The 20,226-nt window shown below is 39.2% G+C and overlaps 1 protein-coding gene across 1 annotated transcript in view; it reads right to left on the bottom strand.

Annotated features, from left to right (window-relative positions):
• Positions 1 to 326: 326 nt before the first annotated feature.
• Positions 327 to 20,226, bottom strand: part of LOC148353277 (partitioning defective 3 homolog B-like) — a 246,345-nt gene continuing 226,445 nt past the window's right edge. Inside the window, exons 25-27 of the mRNA XM_088352348.1 lie at positions 7,873 to 8,088; positions 4,852 to 4,965; positions 327 to 2,447 (exon numbers count right to left, since the gene is read on the bottom strand). Of these exons, the coding sequence (XP_088208474.1) occupies positions 2,333 to 2,447; positions 4,852 to 4,965; positions 7,873 to 8,088 (445 nt within the window). The 3' untranslated portion in view covers positions 327 to 2,332. The remainder of the gene's footprint in view (positions 2,448 to 4,851; positions 4,966 to 7,872; positions 8,089 to 20,226) is intronic.

Genomic DNA, 20,226 nt, shown 5'->3' with positions numbered 1-20,226 from the left:
TGTTCACAATATGCTAAAAAAAAAAAAAAAAAATTATCAATTAAATTGAACTCTGAGGAAAGTCAAAAGAGTGCAACGAAATAATGATCACTGTGCTCAGTGAATTAGTATTGGGTTCCAGAAGCGACTGTAGCGGAGTCTGGGTGAAGGCAAGAGTGGTGCTGCCAGTCCGACTTACTGCTACCACTAGGCTAACAACTCTCCTAAGCCACAACTGCGGACTCTGTATCTTGCCAACGCCAGAAAACGGATGACCTGGAGCTACAACTTGTAGGAAACCGCTACATTCGGGACGGTTTTATTTTAATAATCACAGATTATTACGGGCTTTTATGACGGTGCAACGCTATTTTACAGGTGGTTATAGTCCGGGGAGCCGGGAAATCTCTGTATTTAGGTAAAAACACAAGTCACACTGAAGTATAAGTCTAAAAATACATTACCAGAAGGAGACAAAGCTACTTTCCTTTTTTTTCGGCCTAGACAAATAGCTAAGATAATACTTTTTCAGAAAGAAAAAAGAATGCTATTTTGGCTTATGTAACAATGTTTGTAATGAGCAAAATTATTGAAGAAGTGATCAAAGTTAGTTGTTGGTGAAGCTGCTTTTCAGAGAAGAAAAATTTGATGCTAGTCTTGGGTGGGAAGGAAGATCCTGGTTTTTGCGTGATTAAGATGATGGTGGTTTTCTGCATAGTTTAAGAAAATTTTATCGGCAAAGGTAAAAAAACCAAAACAAAAAAAACACCTATTTTTGGTATGGAATATTTTTCATACAGTAATCATGCTAAGTAAACAAACAAATTGCCAATGTGGCCGACTAGCAAAGAATAAAACTTGAGAGAAAAAAAATTATAATTAAAGGGTATGTGAAGAAAATATAGTCCATATAAGGTGGTAGGTAACATAAAATAAAAAATCGCTGATACACGTTGTTATGCTTACAGTGCCTTGCAAAAGTATTGACCCTTAAGAAGTGTTTGACTTTTTGCTAAATTTCAGGCTTCAAACTTAATAAAAACTCAAAATATTTTTGGCTTCTTTTCCTAATGGTCTGACATGTTGTTGATTCTTACAAAATGTTAACAGTTTTTAAGTTTGAAGCCTGAATAAATGTGGCAATATGAGAAAAGTTCTTGGAGGTCAATACCTCTGCTAGGCACTATTTTTATCAAATGAATGCGTAGAACAAATTATGTAACTGGAACTGACGCTGTACCGACAACTGCCATGTAAAAAAGGCAGCCAAGTGTTAAAAGTCATAATGTAGTAGGTCTACATCTTGTATTGGCACTTAATTTGTGTTGCCAGTGTTATTTGATAATATGCAGTGACTAAAATTTGCATAGATAATATGAAGTAAAAAAAACAAAATACAAACTACATTAAATTGAAATCATTATTACTTTACATGAAGTGAAGTGGTTCAACCTTGATTAAAATGTGGTAAAATGTTATACGAACCAATACAATGCCGTCATTTGTTAAGTGCAAAATGCAATGTTTCAGACTACAAAGGTATAACAATGAAATGTAAGATCTCAAAGCTGACTCGAAATTCGGGTTGGGCCTAAAATCTCAATCATTACGCTCGGGTTCGGACTGGGCTTTTTTAAATGATTGACCCTTGATTGTTGTTTGTTTCTTTTTCTTTGTCTTAAGAATGTACTTGTTGTAGTTTATGGTCCAGATTTCAAGCCGTCAAAATGACGAACAGCCTTAAGATGTTCCCGTCAACTCTTTAAAAAAAAATCTCACAAATGAAATACGAAAATTCAGGTTTGCTTCAGGCTCGATCCCTCAAATCAAGTTAATTGGTCGGGCTCAGGCTGGGTCGTGCTTTAATACCCGCAGGCCTGGGTCAGGCTGGATTTTATAGGCCCGATCTTACCTCTAATGACGATTCTGTTCATTGTGACAGTACATGCTTATAAAGTGGACGCAATTAAATCTATATTCTGATTGTGGTGCCTGCCAAAACAGTAATGGAGTTCATTTGTGGTCAAAGCGGTGGTCTGACCAGAGGACTGACTGATATTTCTCTCCTGTGAGAACAGACGTGGTTCTAAAGTGACAGTGTGTGTTTTGTCACGGGAGCCAATTAACATGACTTCAAAAAAGGTGATAGTGTGTATTGCGACCTACAATTAACCTTCTTTGTCTCGCTTGGCGGTGGACTTCAAACGACAGATTGGGTTTGATAGCGCTAGAAATCTGATTTACTCTGCGTTGAGCTTTGATTTTGGTTTCCTTGTTGAAACACCGAATACAGCTTCGGATGAAAGGACTATTTGTGTGTGTGTTTTTTTTCTTAAACACTCTGCTTCCGAATCTACACAGCCGCGGTCATGGCGTTCTTTTGTCCGGGGCTGGTTTGGTGCTGATGTTGCTGTCGTCTTCTCTCCCCGGTGTAACCATACGGTTCTGGACCAGGATCCACAAGATGCCTGTGGGAATCAGGCATAAAAATAGGTCAGGGGTTAAAAAGGTGTGGAGGAAATACAGTTTTTACTTGCGTATAAAGCGCAACCCCTAAATTTCGATTAAAAATGGTTATAAAATTAAGTCTGCCTTTTTCTCAAACATAGTTGAATACATGCTGCCATGATTCAATAAATGTATTGACATCTATGAACCCAATACTAACATACAATTTACAATGTATCTATTTCATGTCATTCAAAGTTATTATCAGATACATCAAAGAGTAGTTTCCTTGTCGTGCTTTTATGCGTTTATATCTTTCTGGACAATCATTTTTTTCCAACATTCAGGCATAAAATAGGTCTGTGGTTAAAAAGGAGAGAAAGGTGTGGAGGTGATATGTTCATGTACACAACAAACTGTTGATAAGTTTTAATATCTTGGCTGAATTTAGCCTCAAGTCGCTTGCAAGAAATTACATTTTGCTCGTCTCAGTTACTGTGGTGATTTATTCTCCGCGGCTAGCTCTCTACCGAACAAGCTAAACAAGGCTAAGTTCATCCCCAGAAATACATCTGCCACTTCTACTGTCTCGCGTGTGAAGAAATTAATAGGTTTTATGACCCCATGCCCCTTTCAACATTTTCTCTTGGATCTACACAATTTACGTAGGACACCCTTTTTGACCTCAACACGGTGAATTTCTCCAAAATGTGAGAGATTTTCATGCCTGAATATTTGTTTCTGGTACCTTGAATAAAAACAGAGTGATAATGAGATAAATTCGGAAGCGTGTTACACAATAAATACAGTAAACCTGCCCGCGTGAACTATACTGATTTTAGTTCAGTCGCGCCACCTCAAACACCCTATTAAATCTGGGAAATCTTCCAGTGTCCATATCCCACCTCAAACCATTTTCTCCTCGGATCTATACACTTCAAATAGGTCACCCTTTTTGACTTTAAAATGCTAAATTTATCTTAAATGTGAGATATTTTCATGCCTGTAGGAATAGTTTCACAACTAGATGAAATTCTGTGGCTTAATTGATGTAAGTCAGATAATTTACATAACATTAGCATAAATATGACCCAAGGTATTCAAAATACACGTTTTTCAAATGAACGCATGTGCTTATAGCTTAGCCAAAAATGATGAATTTCTAAGTCTTGCTCTCAAGAGGACGCCAGGGTAAATTTAAATGTGTCTCCAGGACAAGTAGGAAAAAGTACAACGAACTCACATGCGGCTACACTTGCAGATTGCAAAATTCCGGAGAATCAGACAGCCAGGATACATTATGTATCATTAACTTATATTAGTTGTATATTGTGTTATCGTTATGAAGCCTTACCGCTAATTGAGAGTTGTTGAATTAGGAAAATTGACATATGTGTAGTACTCAAATGTGGCCATATAATCTTTAACAGTTTTAGGGTTTATGGGGTACCTGTAGCAGCAAGATGGTGGAAAATCATGTCAGTTCTCTTTTGGTGAGTCTAATATCATGCAAAATAAATACAAATTCCTCAACCTAATAAAAACTACTATTCAAATCAATATTGTTTTATTCTAATTCATCATCAGGAGGCACAACCTAATACACAATGTCCCTTTAAGAGTGTCCTAATATTGGGTAGCAAGCTATTGTTGGCAGTTGGCAAAACATCAAACATTAGCAGCAGTTACTAAAGTTTTTTCTATTTTTACTTTATGTCAATTGCAGACTACTTTAGGTGCAGTATCACCTAGAGATTAGATTGAAATATTCATACTGAGAAGTAGAGGTATGATCTTGGGCCTGGGTCCCAACCCAGCCCCAAAATTCGGGTCATTATGCTAGGCCGGGCTTACCTTTTTCCCCTTAGTGGAGGATCTGCACACCATGCACTTACTTTTGCTAATGTAATTATTTAGATGACTGTTTTTACTTGTACTTGAGTAATATCTGTTTTACTCCAATAACAAAATCCAAAGAAATTGTCATCCTTAGTGTTGGGGTAAAAGATGCGCCACATCCTGTTTCCACCTCTATGTAGTGCACACTTGGTTTGAGGGACGTGGCCCAAAGTAAACCCAAAGCTGCGTAAATCAGCCAAAACGCACATTTTGGTGCCGGAGTAAAGCTTCTGGTTTACTTGGCGCCAAAGTAGAGCTTCGGGTTATTGTAGTTTGTTATAACAGTTTGAGTGTTATGTTTACCCAACATTATAAAATCTTTGTATGGTAATGGTTATGCATTTGTTCAATAAAGCATTAAAAAAAAGGCTCTGGGTTTACTTCAGGCTCATTCCCTCAAGTTAGGTTAATTAGTAGGGCTTGGCCGGGTTTGGTCTCATATACCCCCAGGCTGGGTTGGGTTGGATTTTTTTAGGCCCGACCTTACCTCTACCTTGAAGCATGTTTATCCTGACCTGAACTTACCTGTAACCTCCACCACTACCCGTTCCACGGGTCATCGTGTCGTACCGCAGTCCCCGTAGCGGCAGGGTGGGCGAAGGGGGCACATCCTGCCGCAAGGGGCCTCTTTGCTGGGTGCTGAGGGCACAAAACAAGCAAGATCTTTTGAGAAGTCGCCAAAGGCACTTACACTCCTATGTCATGTAGTTGTGAATTTTGAATGTAAAGGGATTTGTTGCGTCAGAGAGGTCGAAGGCCTTGTTTTAAAAAAATATCTAAGCAAAAAAAAACAAACAAAAAAAACCCAGATGGGCCTATAAAATCCAGCCTGACCCAGTATTGTAAATTTAGAAAAACACATAAACTACTACTGGGCCTAAGATCGGAAAACAGATAAACTACTACTGGGCCTAAGATCTTACCTGTGGCCCACGAGTTGGGAACCTAGGGCTTGCGAGCGAGATATGGCTCTTTTCGTGAGTACATATGGCTTGTGGATAAAATGCTGCTTGTGCAAATCTGGTAGGCTCAATGTCGGGTAATATTATCCTCCGTTTGGTCCAGTATGTAAATGGGACAGTTGTACCTACAGTTTACAATGAAGGTGTCCCACCAACAGACCCAGCTGTACATTGCTAAAGAATCGTTTATATGTAAGCTCATTACTTTTGGATCTTCACTGTTGAAATATTTTATGATAAAAACCCATACAACAAACTGTAGTTACCGACAAACGCTAGCCAAGTGAACAGAACAATTTGATTAGGTGAGCGGTAGGGGTGCTTGGAGCTATGCAATACAGCACGGTTAGTCTCTTTCTCTCACATACATCCACTGCGCTAAAGAGAAATACATTCATAAACTTTTCATTTGCAGTTTTTTGGGACATATTTACAAAATAACTCTTTTTGAACCTTGTTTTGAAACGATTGTTTACTAAAAAAAATGAAGATCAAAATGAGCCTCAATGATCTAAAGTAACTGTGGGAGAAAGATAAGTTTAAAGTGGTATATTTGTTGATATGGGACACAGGCTCTGGCATTATGAATATTTCAGAAATTTGATCTAATATCAAATGTCACATAGAGAAATAAAATGCACTGAAAAATTATATCTTGTCTGGAGAACTGGTTTGGTGGTGTTGAATTTTGTCTTAAAATACAGGACTGTTTTAGAAAATTAGAATATTGTGATAAAGTTCTTTATTTTCTGTAATGCAATTACAAAAACAAAAATGTCATACATTCTGGATTCATTACACATCAACTGAACTATTTCAAGCCTTTTATTATTTGAATATTGCTGATTTTGGCTTACAGCTGAAAAAAACTCAAAAATCCTATCTCAAAATATTAGAATACTTCCTCAGACCAAGTAAAAAAATAATTTTATAACAGCAAAACTAAATCAAACATTTGAAAATGTCCATTGATGCACTCAGTACTTGGTTGGGAATCCTTTTGCACGGATTACTGCATCAATCCGGCGTGGCATGGAGGCAATCAGCCTGTGGCATTGCTGAGGTGTTATTGATGCCCAGGATGCTTCGATAGCGGCCTTCAGCTCATTTGCATTTGTAGGTCTGGTGTCTTTCATCTTCTTCTTAACTATACCCCACAAATTCTCGATGGGGTTCAGGTCAGGGGAATTAGCAGGCCAATCAAGGACAGTGATGCCATGGTCAGTGCACCAGTTACTGGTGGTTTTGGCACTGTGGGCAGGTGCCAGATCATGCTGGAAAATGAAATCCTCATCTCCATAGAGCTTTTCAGCAGATGGAAGCATGTAGTGCTCTAAAATCTCTTGGTACACAGTTGCATTTACTCTGGACTTGATAAAACGCAGTGGACCAACACCAGCAGCTGACATGGCTCCCCAAACCATTGCTGACTGTGGGAACTTCACACAGGATTTCAAGCAACTTGGATTTTGCTCCTCTCCAGCCTTTCTCCAGACTCTGGCGCCTTGACTTCCAAATGAAATGCAAAACTTGCTTTCGTCTGAAAAGAGGACTTTGGACCACTCTGCAACTGTCCAGTGCTTCTTCTCCATAGCCCAAGTCAGACGCTTCTTCCGTTGTCTTGAGTTCAGAAGTGGCTTGACCATGGGAATACGGCTATTGTAGCCCATTTCCCGGACACGTCTGTGAACTGTGGCTTTTGATACCTGGACTCCAGCTTCAGCCCACTGTCTTTGAAGCTCCCCCAAATTCTGAAAGCGGCTCTTCTTCACAATTTTGTTAAGGCTGCGGTCATCTCTCTTGGTTGTGCAGCGTTTCCGGCCACATTTTCCCTTCCAACAGACTTTTTGTGGATATGCTTTGAAACTGCACTCTGTGAACAGCCTGCTCTTTGAGAAATTTCTTTTTGTGTCTTACCCTCCTGATGGAGGGTATCAATGATGGTCCTCTGGACAGCAGTCAGATCAGCAGTCTTCCCCATACTTGTGATTTAGTTTACTGAACCAAGCTGAGTGTTTTTAAGGCTCAGGAAACCCTCGCAAGGTGTTTCGAGTTAATTAGATGATTCAGGTGATTAGTTGAATAGCCTACTTGTATACTTTTTCATGATATTCTAATATTTTGAGATAGGATTTTTGAGTTTTCTTAAGCTGTAAGCCAAATTCAGCAATATTAAAATAATAAAAGGCTTGAAATAGTTCAGTTGATGTGTAATGAATCCAGAATGTATGACATTTTTGTTTTTTTAATTGCATTACAGAAAATAAAGAACTTTATCACAATATTCTAATTTTCTGAGACAGTCCTGTATATGGTATGGCTCTCTATCAAAACAAAAAAATCCAAATATTTCTCAATAATTCAGCCAGTATCGGACCAAATAATCTGTCTATTTTCCCCTTTATATCAAGTTCAATGGGGTCATCGAAGTAACATGAACTGACCAAACCGAGCAGTGCCAAATGAACTCATGAAAATGAGAGCCTAGAATAGGCTGGGGTATGTGTCCTGTGACTTTTCTGACACACTTCATACGAGTCACTTAAAGACCACAAGCTTAGAAGAAACCATTGCATTCAATTACCTTGAACTGGGGTAGAAACCAGAGTCAACTCCCCGAGGGTCGCCTGGCCGTGAGTAAGCCTGGCTCGGGGGGTAACTTGAAAATGATGAAGGGGACTGCAAGCTGGGGTTAGGGTAGGAAGGGGCCTTGTGGTAGCCCTGCGGAGCCTGAGGAGCGCTCACGTAATAGCCCGACCACGGATGCATGGTGTACTCAGCTGGATCGAATGGACCCCGCCTGGAAAAAGGAATGTGACAAATGATCGATGAGGACAACACAGACTTATCATTTAACAAGTGGGTACTTCATTTTTTTGTAGAAACATTTGTTGCGCCGCAACCCATGCAGGGTCGAATTTCCATGGGTAAGCTGTCCCAAAATCCAGCATAACTTTGACTAAAGATTTTCTCTTTTTAAATACTATTAATATTGATATGGAACAAGGCACAGAAGCATTCAACTGACACGCAATTGGCGTGACCGTTTTATGTCATTCGGTTATTCCGAACACCCAACCGCCCACACAAACAAACAAACACATCGTAGTAATGTGGCCGGACCCTTTTAATCGATATTGATGCTTTGTGCCCAGAGGAAATCAGGCACTGCAAAGACACGCCCACTCCATAGTTCACATTACCGGCTATTGCATCACTTTATCTTCCTACATGTGTTTCTCTCAGCCATTCTTGGGTTTGTTTAGATGTAGGCTGTTGCCTGTTCCAAGGTAAACTATTTTACTGCGTTTCCTCTTTTAGTGACTCACCAAATAGCAGTATTATTTTACATTTTTGTGTAGGTGGGTTTGAGGAACTTTCAACCAATCTCTTGGCCTCCTATTTCCATACTTTGTATATTGCAGCACTTTAGAATCCAAACTTTTTCCTCTCAATAGTCTAATGGTGTAGATTCATTCTGAGGTGTCCGTCTACAACTTACCATTGCGCAATGTACAGTGCCTATCGAAAGTCGGCCCATTTGAACCAATTAGAAATTTGACTGGCAAAACCTACAGCAATATCACACCTACGTTATACTGCAGGATGCCTTCACATGAATTTGAAGGCCTCTGGGCAGATTCCTGAGCCTGGCAACAAGTAAAGGCTAAAATGTGATTAGTTATATACTTTAATATGAAAGAACATGTCTGTAAACGGCGCAACCAGGGTAAAAACAATGCGAAGAAGCTGACAGATAGTTTGGAATCAGGTTTGTGCAACCTCTTCATGGCCAAATTCCAGGACTTTTTAAGCATTTTCAAGGCCAATGTTTAATTTTTTTCAGCACCATTAAGAGAAACGATCCGGTGTAAATGTATGTGTAAATCGGTTATGCAGAGCCACATAGACAAGATTTTTAGATCTTGAGTAAATCACGAACATATTTGTTTTTTAGATAAATCTCTCCCCTTATAGGTGTTAGGTAGAAACAATGCAAAATGTAGTTGAGAAGTTCTTCCCATTACAATTTACCACTGGGAAACACTACCTATATTCTTTGCATCGCCCGTAATAAATGTACATTGATACATAATCCTTGGACTAATAAATGTTGATAAGATGTAGCATGCACTTGTTCTCTTAAGAGCGATCCGTATGGCGCTTCATAGGATGATGCCGTACAAACTAATGGCAGCTGCCGTTAGCCATTAAATACAATGGCAAAGCAAAACCTCCAGAAAGAAATGTTTGCAGCTTTTTTAAGCAGACTTGGTCTATCGAGTAAGACTAACGGGAAACATGGTCATGATTTCAAGCAATTTCAAGCACCCAAAATTCAATCATTTTTATAACTTTGAAAACACAACAATACAATTCAAACATTTTTTTAAGGATTTCAAGCACACGTACAAACCCTGAACATTACAAAAAAGAATAAACCTATCAGTATCTTAGATAAAAAAAATAAAAAATACACAGTGATTTATAGAATGTGAAAATGTAAACTTGGGTTCCCAAACACGCCACAAAAAACAAAGACTGAGTCATAACTATAATAATAAAAGCAAAGTAGTCGTTGCAGTCTTGTGAGGGCATACTGGTAATGGAGTGGAAATCCAGTTTGATTCTATGGGGAATCAATTGTAAATCCAATGGCAAGTTTGGAATTCTCCCCCCAGGAACCAAGTTAGGACTGCACAGCAGCTGGGGATTATGGGGTAATAACAAGAGTGGAAGCCATTACCGGCTGCTATTTACACACACATGCAAGCAAATACGCAAACATTGGTTGCAGCATGGGAAGTAAAACGAGAATGTCGCCATACGTACGTCAAGAAACCTCTAATTAAACTTTCCAAGTCACACCCTGCGACCGCAAATAAATCTAAACGGCACGTGTAGTTATAGAGGACAACATCCATTTTGGCTAGCACAAAGCCAACAGTGCTTAGCGCATGTGAGGCTGCTTGTTCGTCAGAAACTAACAGACAAAATATCTTTCACTCTTCAGACTAATGGGAAATCAAGGGTCTGGTTCCCATTGTGAGGCCATCAATGTTTACCATACATCTGAAAGATTATCTAATCACAGACAGTGTGGAGTGTGATGTGTTAAATGGAGTTAATTGTTTCCTCCTAAAAACGACATGACTAATACAGTAATCCTTAGCTTATCGCGGTGAATGAGGAACAGAACCCCCGCAAAAAGTGAAAATCCGGGGAAGTGGTGTGGCTCATTTATAAACGTGTCAAGTGTCAAATTTACCTCGAGATGACGTCCTTACTAACTGAGAGTGTATGACTGTAACAAGATAACAACTATGGATCCGCTGAGTAGCCCCTTCTCAAGGTTTCTTAATTTCTTCATGCTGATGTATTTGGCATTTTCCTTACCCTCATGAAGGTTTTAGATCAGGGGATGGTGTGATAATAGTCTGTAGCCTGTGATTTTGAATTAATTGTCTTTATTATCATTGCTATCTAAGAATATTTGATACAAATTGTGTTCTGCAGCAGACAGCAAACAGCAAATGCTATCAAGGGGGCAGGTTGTATCTGTGTGTGTTGGGTGGACTTGACTGTCTGTGTAAGCAACTGTGATTGACTGACAGCTTATACTAGCCTAACAGCCACGTTGCGCAGGCACATAAGTCAATGTGACGCGAAAACAAACTGCAAAGCATGGCCATAGGTACAGCTAGCATTTCAGTTACTTGTTACATTGAAAATAAATTCATTAATTAAATAGGAAAATCAGAAGCCCAAAGAAATGGTGAACACAAGCGATTGCTCCATGGATTGTTTTCGAGTCCCGAAAGAGAGTGAGGCAGTGTCAGAAAAGAAGGCAATAGTGACGCCACAGGTCCGGCTGACTGTGGCGAGGCTACGTAAAAACTCTCACAAGCTACCCTGCGGATTTTGTATCTTACCAATGTCAGATCCCTTCCCCATCAAATGGACGACCAGGAGTTACAACGTGTGGGCTACATTTGGGATAATTGTATCTTAATCAGCACACAGACCAGGCTCAATCTAATGATACTTTATGCTAGCATCCAGCTAGCCAGCCACTCTCTAAATCACTTTCCTACACTGAAAATCCCTCCAATTTCATTGTATTTTTGGATAGTAAAATTAAAGACTATTCAACTGCACTTCCAGTTCTGTGTTTTTATTTGTAGATCTATAGCTTTTATTTTGTTACAGCTGTGCAGTCTCAGTCAGAAAGGACTTCATCTAGAGATTAGTTTGACTCTTGGGGACTTTGATGAAAGGACGTTTCAACTTCACAGCTTTTCAAATTTCAATTTCTGAAAAGCAATGGTAACAAATACGCAACAGTGTACATTCTTCACCTATTAGCGCAAGACAGTAACTCCTCCGATGTAATATCCTGCACAGAAGCCATCTCACTAATGCGAAACCAGCCACAAATCCCAGAGAGGCAAGATTCTTGCAAAAGATGTAAACAATTCACAGCCGATTCCAAAAATATGTTTTTGTCTTGTCCCAAACTTAATGACTTTTGGTTTTCAATTTTTCACACAAACCCTAAAATCCTCGGCTTCCAAACAGACCCAGACTGGCTCATTGCCCTTTCCAGAATCCTGACACCACTGCGCCACTCTAGACCATCACAAACGGTCATTTAATTTTCCACCCCATTGCGAGGAGACCCGTCCTCCTTAAATAGACGCATACATTTCCCTCCAACACACGACAGATTGATTTAGAGAAATTTTGCAAAACCGGAAGCTTGAGAAAGTCAGATACCCTCTCAAAGTTTCCAAAAGGCCTTCCACGAGACCTGGCAACTGTTATTTTCACACATAGATAGCCTGTAGTTTGACATAGATGATCACTGGCTCTCTAAAGAAATCTTTCATCCCTCAAGCTATCAAACACATTCATAACAGCAGCAAGTACAAAAACTAGTGGGGAAAACATTGGTTGAAGAGTTAAAGGGATAATTGCTAATACGACTCGCTAAGCTACCGACTCAGACAGTGTTTTGCAGTAACGTGAGACTTTTTACTTTTGGGGGATTTCGGGTTTTTCATGGATTTGAGGGCTAACACGTGAGTTGTTGTATAACCTCGGCACGCAGCCCTCACACACACTTTCACTGCCTTGTAAAAGTGCTGTACACAGCTGTTACCCCCATGTAACACGGGTGCTTTCACATATGCAACAACATCCATCTTCTCAAATTGTCTCGCGGCAAACACACAGACACTTAAGCAAAAAGGTGAGTTGATTAAAAACGAACAACGGCAATCGAAAAAGGCCACTATGTGTGTAAAAAACACAAAAAAGAAAATGGAGTGTGAACGGGAGGAAGCTTCAGAGGAAAAGTTCATGAAAAGCAATATTTGTTTGGCTTCTTATGTTTTTTCCTGTAATAAATACAATTCCTGTGATATAATGTCACAGCAGATCACTTTCCTAATGCGGTGCTTGAGTGTTTTAATCCCAGACGCCGCAAAATCCAAATAACATTGCGATAAAAATCTACTTTCTGTTATCTATTGCTCATCACTGCTAGATTTAGTACAACATAAATCCTTTTATGCGGGATGTTGAGATGGTAGTAGGGGAAAAACTATGCGCGTAGAAAATGCAATTTCAAGTTTTTTCCCCCCAGACTAGCTGGGCAGGCAACATTGCGGAGTGAAGCGGCTTCCAGTGTGATTGGCAGTTGCCTTTGTTGACTAAACTCAAGCACACTAATCCACTGCGTGAAAACCTTGGCCAGGTATGGAATTAGGAATCTTGGACCGTGAGATGTGACAAAACCTAATCTCACCAACTGAAAAAAAAAAATTACGGGGGACACCTGAAGCAGCAGAGATAGGCAAAAGCTAAATAAGACATTAAGCTATTTTGCTTCTTATGGCTAAGTGATTGCACACCCGATGTGTTTGTGTGACTGAGTGTCAGGGATGGTTTCTTGTTAGTTCAGCTGCCAGGGAGCTTTGCCTTGGTGCTTTGGTGCCGGAGGCCCTTAAACCTGCCTTGATCCTTGACCTCGTCGAGTCACGCGATACTCCATTAGCTCCTAACTAACACAGGGGTGGGTCAAAGTCTAGAGGAAATGATGAAGAAGGAATTAAGAAAATTAGCAAATAGAAAGCAATGAAAGAACACCCTGTGAGCTAAGACTAAGGCTAGGTTTACACTGCAGAGCTCAATGCTCAATTCAGATTTTTGGGTGAAATCTTATGTCTTTGTGGGATGGTTCACATTTCCCAGTAAATGCTAATTGTATGTATTGAACTTTCAAAGGAGTTAATTCATAAATACTTGATAAAACTTCCCAGCAAATTTTCAGCCGGCCCTGACAAAATTCCAAATTTCTTGCTTAAAAAGCTAGCTGACTTTTTATGTGAACCATTATTTTACCTGTTCTCTAGATCTTTTGAGGATTCACAGCTGCCTGAGGACTGGCTTAGTGCTATTGTCATACCCATTTTTAAAGGGGGGAGCACAACAAGTGCAGCCAACTATAGACCAGTTAGCTTGACTAGCTGCGTCTGTAAAGTGTTTGAGAAAATTATCTCAGATGCCATATGGAAATTTATACAGGAGCACAATCTTTTTACGTTTAAGCAACATGGGTTTAGGTCCGAACATTCTACCATGACTAACTTGATAGCTCATTTGAATAATATTACCAGTATGTCTTTTTGTTCACAATATGGCTGGTCATGTTGTTTACTTAGACTTTTGCAAGGCTTTTGATAAAGTGTCTCATGACAAGCTTTTACAAAAACTGAAATGCTATGGTATTAGTGGAAAACTGCTTGAATGGATAACTGCATATTTGTCAAATCGTAAACAATGCGTAAAAATTGATGATGTTCTTTCAGCGTGGTCGAAAGTTTGTAGTGGGGTACCGCAGGGCTCAGTACTAGGACCATTATTATTTCTGTTTTTTTTGTGAACGACCTACCTGAGGCCATTCAAAGTAGTGACATCTCAATTTTTGCCGATGATGCTAAACTGTCGGCTTTCTTACCAAAAACCCAGGTTGCAGGAACAATTGATTCTCTCCAAAATGACATTAAATCAGTTTTTCTTTGGTCCGAACAGTGGCAACTGCAACTGTCATCTCATAAATGCTTAGCACAGTCGTTTTTTCATGGTTCTGTTCCGCTGTATAATATTAATGATCATGATTTGTATGTTGTTACTGGACATAAGGATCTGGGTGTCACTCTTACTTCAAACCTAAAGTTTATCACGCATATCGCCAAAATTACCAACAAAGCCAATAACATAGCATCAAACATTTACAGACACTTTTACAACAAGAACCCAGCATTCTTAGTTCGAATGTTTTGCGTTTATGTTAGACCCGGGTTAGAATATAATAGCGTTGTGTGGAACCCTTACTTACTCAAGGACATTAACCTACTGGAAGGAGTTCAACGACGGTATACGAAGCGGATACCTGAGATGCACAACTTGTCATATCTGGAAAGACTACAAAGACTGAACTTGGACTTTTTGGAGCTCCGTAGAATTCGATTTGATTTAATTTTTGTGTTCAAAGTACTGCATGGAATGATCGATGTGCCTTTTGATCAATTTTTTGAGTTCTGTCGTGTTGATGGTTTACGTGGTCACAGATATAAGTTACGGGTGCCTAGACCTACCAGCAACTTGCATGGAAACTTTATTTCTTTCAGGATACCAAAAATTTGGAATTTTTTGCCTGACCGGGTTATTAGTGCAAATACGGTGCAAACCTTTAAGCAAAGGTTGGCAGAAATAGATCTGTCAAATTTCCTTAGGGGAGGGGGCGTAAGGTGACCATATTTGGCCATGCTCACTCTCAGCATTAGTTTTTTTTCTTTGTGTCATGTTTTGATTAATGTATCCAACAATACCTTCAATAAACATTTCATTTCATGCGACTGCATCCTTCTGTTTGAACGCCACAAGTGTTCTGGATGCACAGAAGAGGACATGAAACGTCACACGCAATGCGCTCATGTTTGCGGAAGTGTTCATGGATGTTAACAGGGAAGCTTGTCCTTTCAAATATTAATTGAATCCAAGACAGCAGTGTACCCCCATTGAATGCTCTCCATGCCGTTTGATTTGAATGTAAATATTGTAAACTACCAAAACAAGATAATATTGATTTCAGAATGAATTCGAGCAACATGTTGTGAATCCAGTTGTATGCGATGCGATGTTGGCTTTCCTGTGACTTACAAAATAAACAAGTGTTTATCTTTCATGAATGTGTGAATTCATGAAGCTGTGTGATTTCATCTGCCGTGGTTGTTGGTTTCTCCGCTTCCCTCCTGCCTGGTTGAAGGCAGAACAGTGATGTCTGCCGCCTATCAATGACGTGTAGGTCGCATGAATGTATCTCGAGCGTTCACACAGAAGCCGCATTCGAAAAGATCAACTATGTATCGGAATTAGGACCACATATGAAAAAGGCCTGGGTCTGGTGTAAAAAAGAAGGGGATATGTGACGGACTTCAACGGATTGGATACAGGTCGCGAGCGTGCATGAAAAAATCTGATTTCCCTGCAGTTTGAACCCAGCATGTAATTGTTTGATTTATTGTAGGATGGGTCCCCAATAATTTAAAAAAATGGTTTCATCTGTATATAACGCACACCCATAATTCTTTACTAAAATGGACATACTTTTTTTTTTATATAGTTGAAATAAAAACAAAAAGCCACAACGTATAAAGACATTTTAAAAGCATTATACCTTAGTGCAACAATGTAAATAAAAAAAAATGTTTTCCGTTTTTATTAAAAAAACTGTTTGGAGCAACTCATCAGTAAGTATTAAGCCCCTCGGAAAGATTTGAGTTTAATAAATCACCATTGTCATATGGACCCGACGAAGGACAGTTGTCAACTGTGCACATACAGAAACTTCAGTGGTATGGTCACGTCCCAAGGTCATCAGGACTGGCCAAAATTATTCTCCAGGGCACAGTACACGGGGGCAGGGGCAGAGAAAGCCCGAAAAAGAACTGGGCCGACAACATTAAGGAATGGACTGATGGCAACTTTGCCATGGCCCCAAAACAGGCCAGAAACAGTCAACAGTGGAGAAATCTCACCAGGGTTGCGTCCTCATTGGTGCCCTGACGACCCATGCAGTCAAGGGATCCCTGAACCGTGAAATCACCATTAGATGGCAAGAGTGGCTTTTATCAAATCTTTGTCCACACATCGAGGAAGCCCAACTTCCTAGTGTTGCTTCCTGTATCCGCCGAATTAGTGTGTATATGCGGCCTCATAAGGCGAGTAGGGGTAGTGAAGCAGTGCTGTTTTGTACAAATAGTAGTAAGCAGTCAACTCTTCAACAGAGCTTCTTCCTTTTAAAAAAGATGATTCCATCGTCATTGTCTGATCACAGAGCTATGACGTTTTATGCACATCCGTAGAAACGCGGTCATCAAAGAAACACGAATGTCATGGTGACCGAAATTGTGTGCGAAAGTTCAGTGTTCACATAAATACAATCAAAGTGTCCTTGTGTTTATTTTTCACAAAAAGCAGTTTTTTTTCTAATGAACAATGGGAATTCAACATTTCTTTTGTATGTCCTATGCCTGTATCGCTACAAAACTGCATTTTCTGTAAAAATGAGTCAAATGGAAAAAAATGACTGGAACCTGCACTCCTAATTTGAGAATAACGTCTGGTATTGAATGAGATAAGTCAATACAAAAGAAAGAGAAGACATATGAAAAGCGACAACAAAGTAAACCACGCAGATATTGGGTATAAAATTTTTAGGTAACAAATAATGCTTACCTTTTTTTTTTTTTTTTTTTTAACCTCAGTGTGACAAGGCTTAAACGATACCCGAAAATGGAAACAAAAAAAAAAAAAGAAAAATACCGCTGGTAGAATGAGGAACAAAGGGAAAAGTTCGCCATGCTGAAGGTCACCCGCCCCAGACGGTCAACTGAAGTTTATATCCCCCCACCCCCCAAAAATGGAAACTTTAAAGGGCCTATTAGCTTTCTTTGTCAATAAAAGTATTTCAAATATAATTAATTCACCACAAAATTGTGAATCACAAAAGGAGCCTGTCCAGGAAACGAACATGATTACATCCTCCACTGAATAGAAGAGCGTACGTGTCCACGAATACACACGCGGGTATCGGGTTTACTTGTGTGCTCAAGGGAGTATTTGAGGTTGAATATACGGGGAAAACTGAAAAAAAAAAAAAAAAAAAAAAAAAAAAAAAAAAAGGAATACGGTTCACTGCGAATGAATACAAAATGTATCCGATAAAGGAAAGAAAAGAGAAGGACAGGGGACAAACCTATTATAGGAAAGGCGAGGGAAGAGGGAACGAGGACCTTCCAGATGGTCGAGGACCGTTGCCTCGGAAACACAGAAGAGGGCAGAACAATAGAGATTTGGAGTGCCGGTTCACAAAACATCATCTTACAGCAATGCCAGTTGGAAACCAGCAGGGAAAAAAATACTCAAAGTAAGGGCAATTGAACTAAATTGATAAATGCAATTCTTTAATTATAGATAAAAAGCAATATATATTTGTATTGGAACAGAGAAAAGCAAAATATTCAGATTTTATTTTCTTCAGTAAAAGCAACACCATACTATATTAGACAACAGTTAGTTCTTCAGTGCATTTAATTTCACTGTGTTGTTTTGATGATTTCATAAAGTATATGAAATAATAATAAGAATAAGAAGCTGCGTCTTAATTCGGTCTTTCAAAACTGGGGGGGTTGGAACTCAAAAGTGGGCCGCGGACCCGTTTTAAGTGGGTTATGGGCCTTAGCCTAGGCAAGATTGTGCTTGGAAGAAAAAACTGAGGGTCAATCACACTCCTTAACATTAAATGGCAAAAATTATCTCGTAGATCTTTTTCCTGTTCAGTCAGTCAGCTCCCTCCTGATTGTGATTTAAAGGGACCACATCTCATTTTATTGTGTTTTTTTTCTCTTTTTCAAGGGTTGGCTCCACATTGGTTCCCAGACAATCCATGCGGTGAACCAGGTACATGTTTTTTCAGGTTGAAATGAATTTTATTATTTGGCTATTTTAAAGCGGGTTTTAGTGGGTCTCCATTATGCAATATAGACTTATATGCCAGTAAATATGGTACCTGAGGTCTTTTTTGTTTTGCTGGTCATTAGATTTAAAAAAAAAAAAAAAAAAAAAAAAAAAAAAAAAAAAAAAAAAAAAAAAAAGGTGTATACAATGTTCTTATCTCTGCTTTAATCTAAAATTTTAAACAAAGGTAATTTTTTATCTTGGTTGCAGCATGCCATTATGGTTGGTCTTGGAGTCAGACCAGTGGAGAATAACTGTCTGATTTTACCAATACAACACATTAAATTTGTCTCCCTTCAGCAGTTACTTAAGATCATTTAGATTCATTTTGAACGTCATTTTTGTTGTAAATAATTGTTTCAAAACAAGGTGCCAGTAAAGTTATTTTGTAAAATGTCACTAAATACTGCAAATAGGAAGAATACAGATGTCCAGAGACACCTCGTTACTTCACCCTTCAGTTATCGTTGGTTCAACGTCTCGTGGATTTTTAATTGAGTTGTCTTTATTTTCATTGATGAAAACGTATCGTGCATTGTTCTCTGAGCAGAAAGCACATAACAAATGCTATCACAGGGGAAGATTTGAGAGGGCTTTGTGTGTTGGTTGGGCGTGACTGCCGGTAGTGGTAGAAAAAGATTTTGCTGCCCCGATCCACATGCTTTAAAAGAGGGTTGAATGTAAGTACTTTTTAAGGAGATTCTAAAACCATTTTTTAATTTCTCCAGCGCCATTAAAAGACGAAATGAAGTGTGAAACAATCTCTAGCCCTGCGGTTGGAGGTCACTGAGTGCTCCTCAAACAAGTTTGAATGCTTCACGTGTGTTTTTCATGTCCACCATCATATCTGCGATTTGCATATGCCATTTTTAATTTTGCCTGTTCATTCATCAAAACACTTATCTATTAAATCTTGAGTAAATTGAAAATGTATTTGTGGATCTGAACAATACATGTGTAAATATTTGTGGGACAAATGTCTTCCCATATGGACCCCTTCCCAGTCATCACTGCATTGTTGACCCAAAACAGCGGAAGAAGAGTACACGTTTGAATAGAGCCAGAAAAGATTCATATGGTGAGTTGCGTTTTAAGAGTTCCAATTTACAAAAACAACATGCCTAGCTGTTGTGTGTAAGGGTGCACAAATCATAATTTTAGGAACATATTTTTTTTGCAATTCTCAGAGGAAACTGGGTTTCTCAAAATGACCATAGGAGCCTGTGGTAGCAACTGACTGGACAGACGACCGAGCAGGCATGTCGACGTAATTTTTAAGCAGACTTGTCTTATATTTGTATAAAAAAATAAATGCCCTTAATTACAAACACAATTAGGTTTCATTAGTTGGAGAAAAATAAATAAGGTTTAATAGAAGTATTAACGGTGCTACTCATTTTGATAATTGTCACAATCTGCAAAATCAAAGATCTGAATCACAGTGCATGGAAAACATAAAGTCCAGCTGTAAAATAATCGTATTAGCTCCGTTCTGTAAGTACCACTGTGGTACTGTGGACACTTTAGTTGGTGACTTCCTGAAACATCATGAGATCCATGACTTGCGCCACATTTAATGAAACTACCTCAATTATTTCACATCTTGAGCCAATAAAGGTTCCGCACATGTAATCGTTTCAAGCTGAGACATTTTCGCTCCAAGCGTGATGACTTGATAGAAATTGCCGGTGAAATTACAAAACCACAAAAAGGCACAGCTACTAATTTAGTACATTTAAAGCGGTCCATGCCGAGGTTGAGGAAGAACCCTGACAAGCAGGTGAGCTCATGGAGAGACCTTGACGTCGACAGACCACAAAGTCAACGCTGTTGACGTTCAATGCCATGACTG

Source organism: Urocampus carinirostris, chromosome 14 (assembly GCF_059441175.1).
Source record: "Urocampus carinirostris isolate Australia breed hairy pipefish chromosome 14, RoL_Ucar_1.0, whole genome shotgun sequence".
NCBI classification, from domain to species: Eukaryota; Metazoa; Chordata; class Actinopteri; order Syngnathiformes; family Syngnathidae; genus Urocampus; species Urocampus carinirostris.
This window is presented reverse-complemented; position numbering and strand designations above follow the sequence as displayed.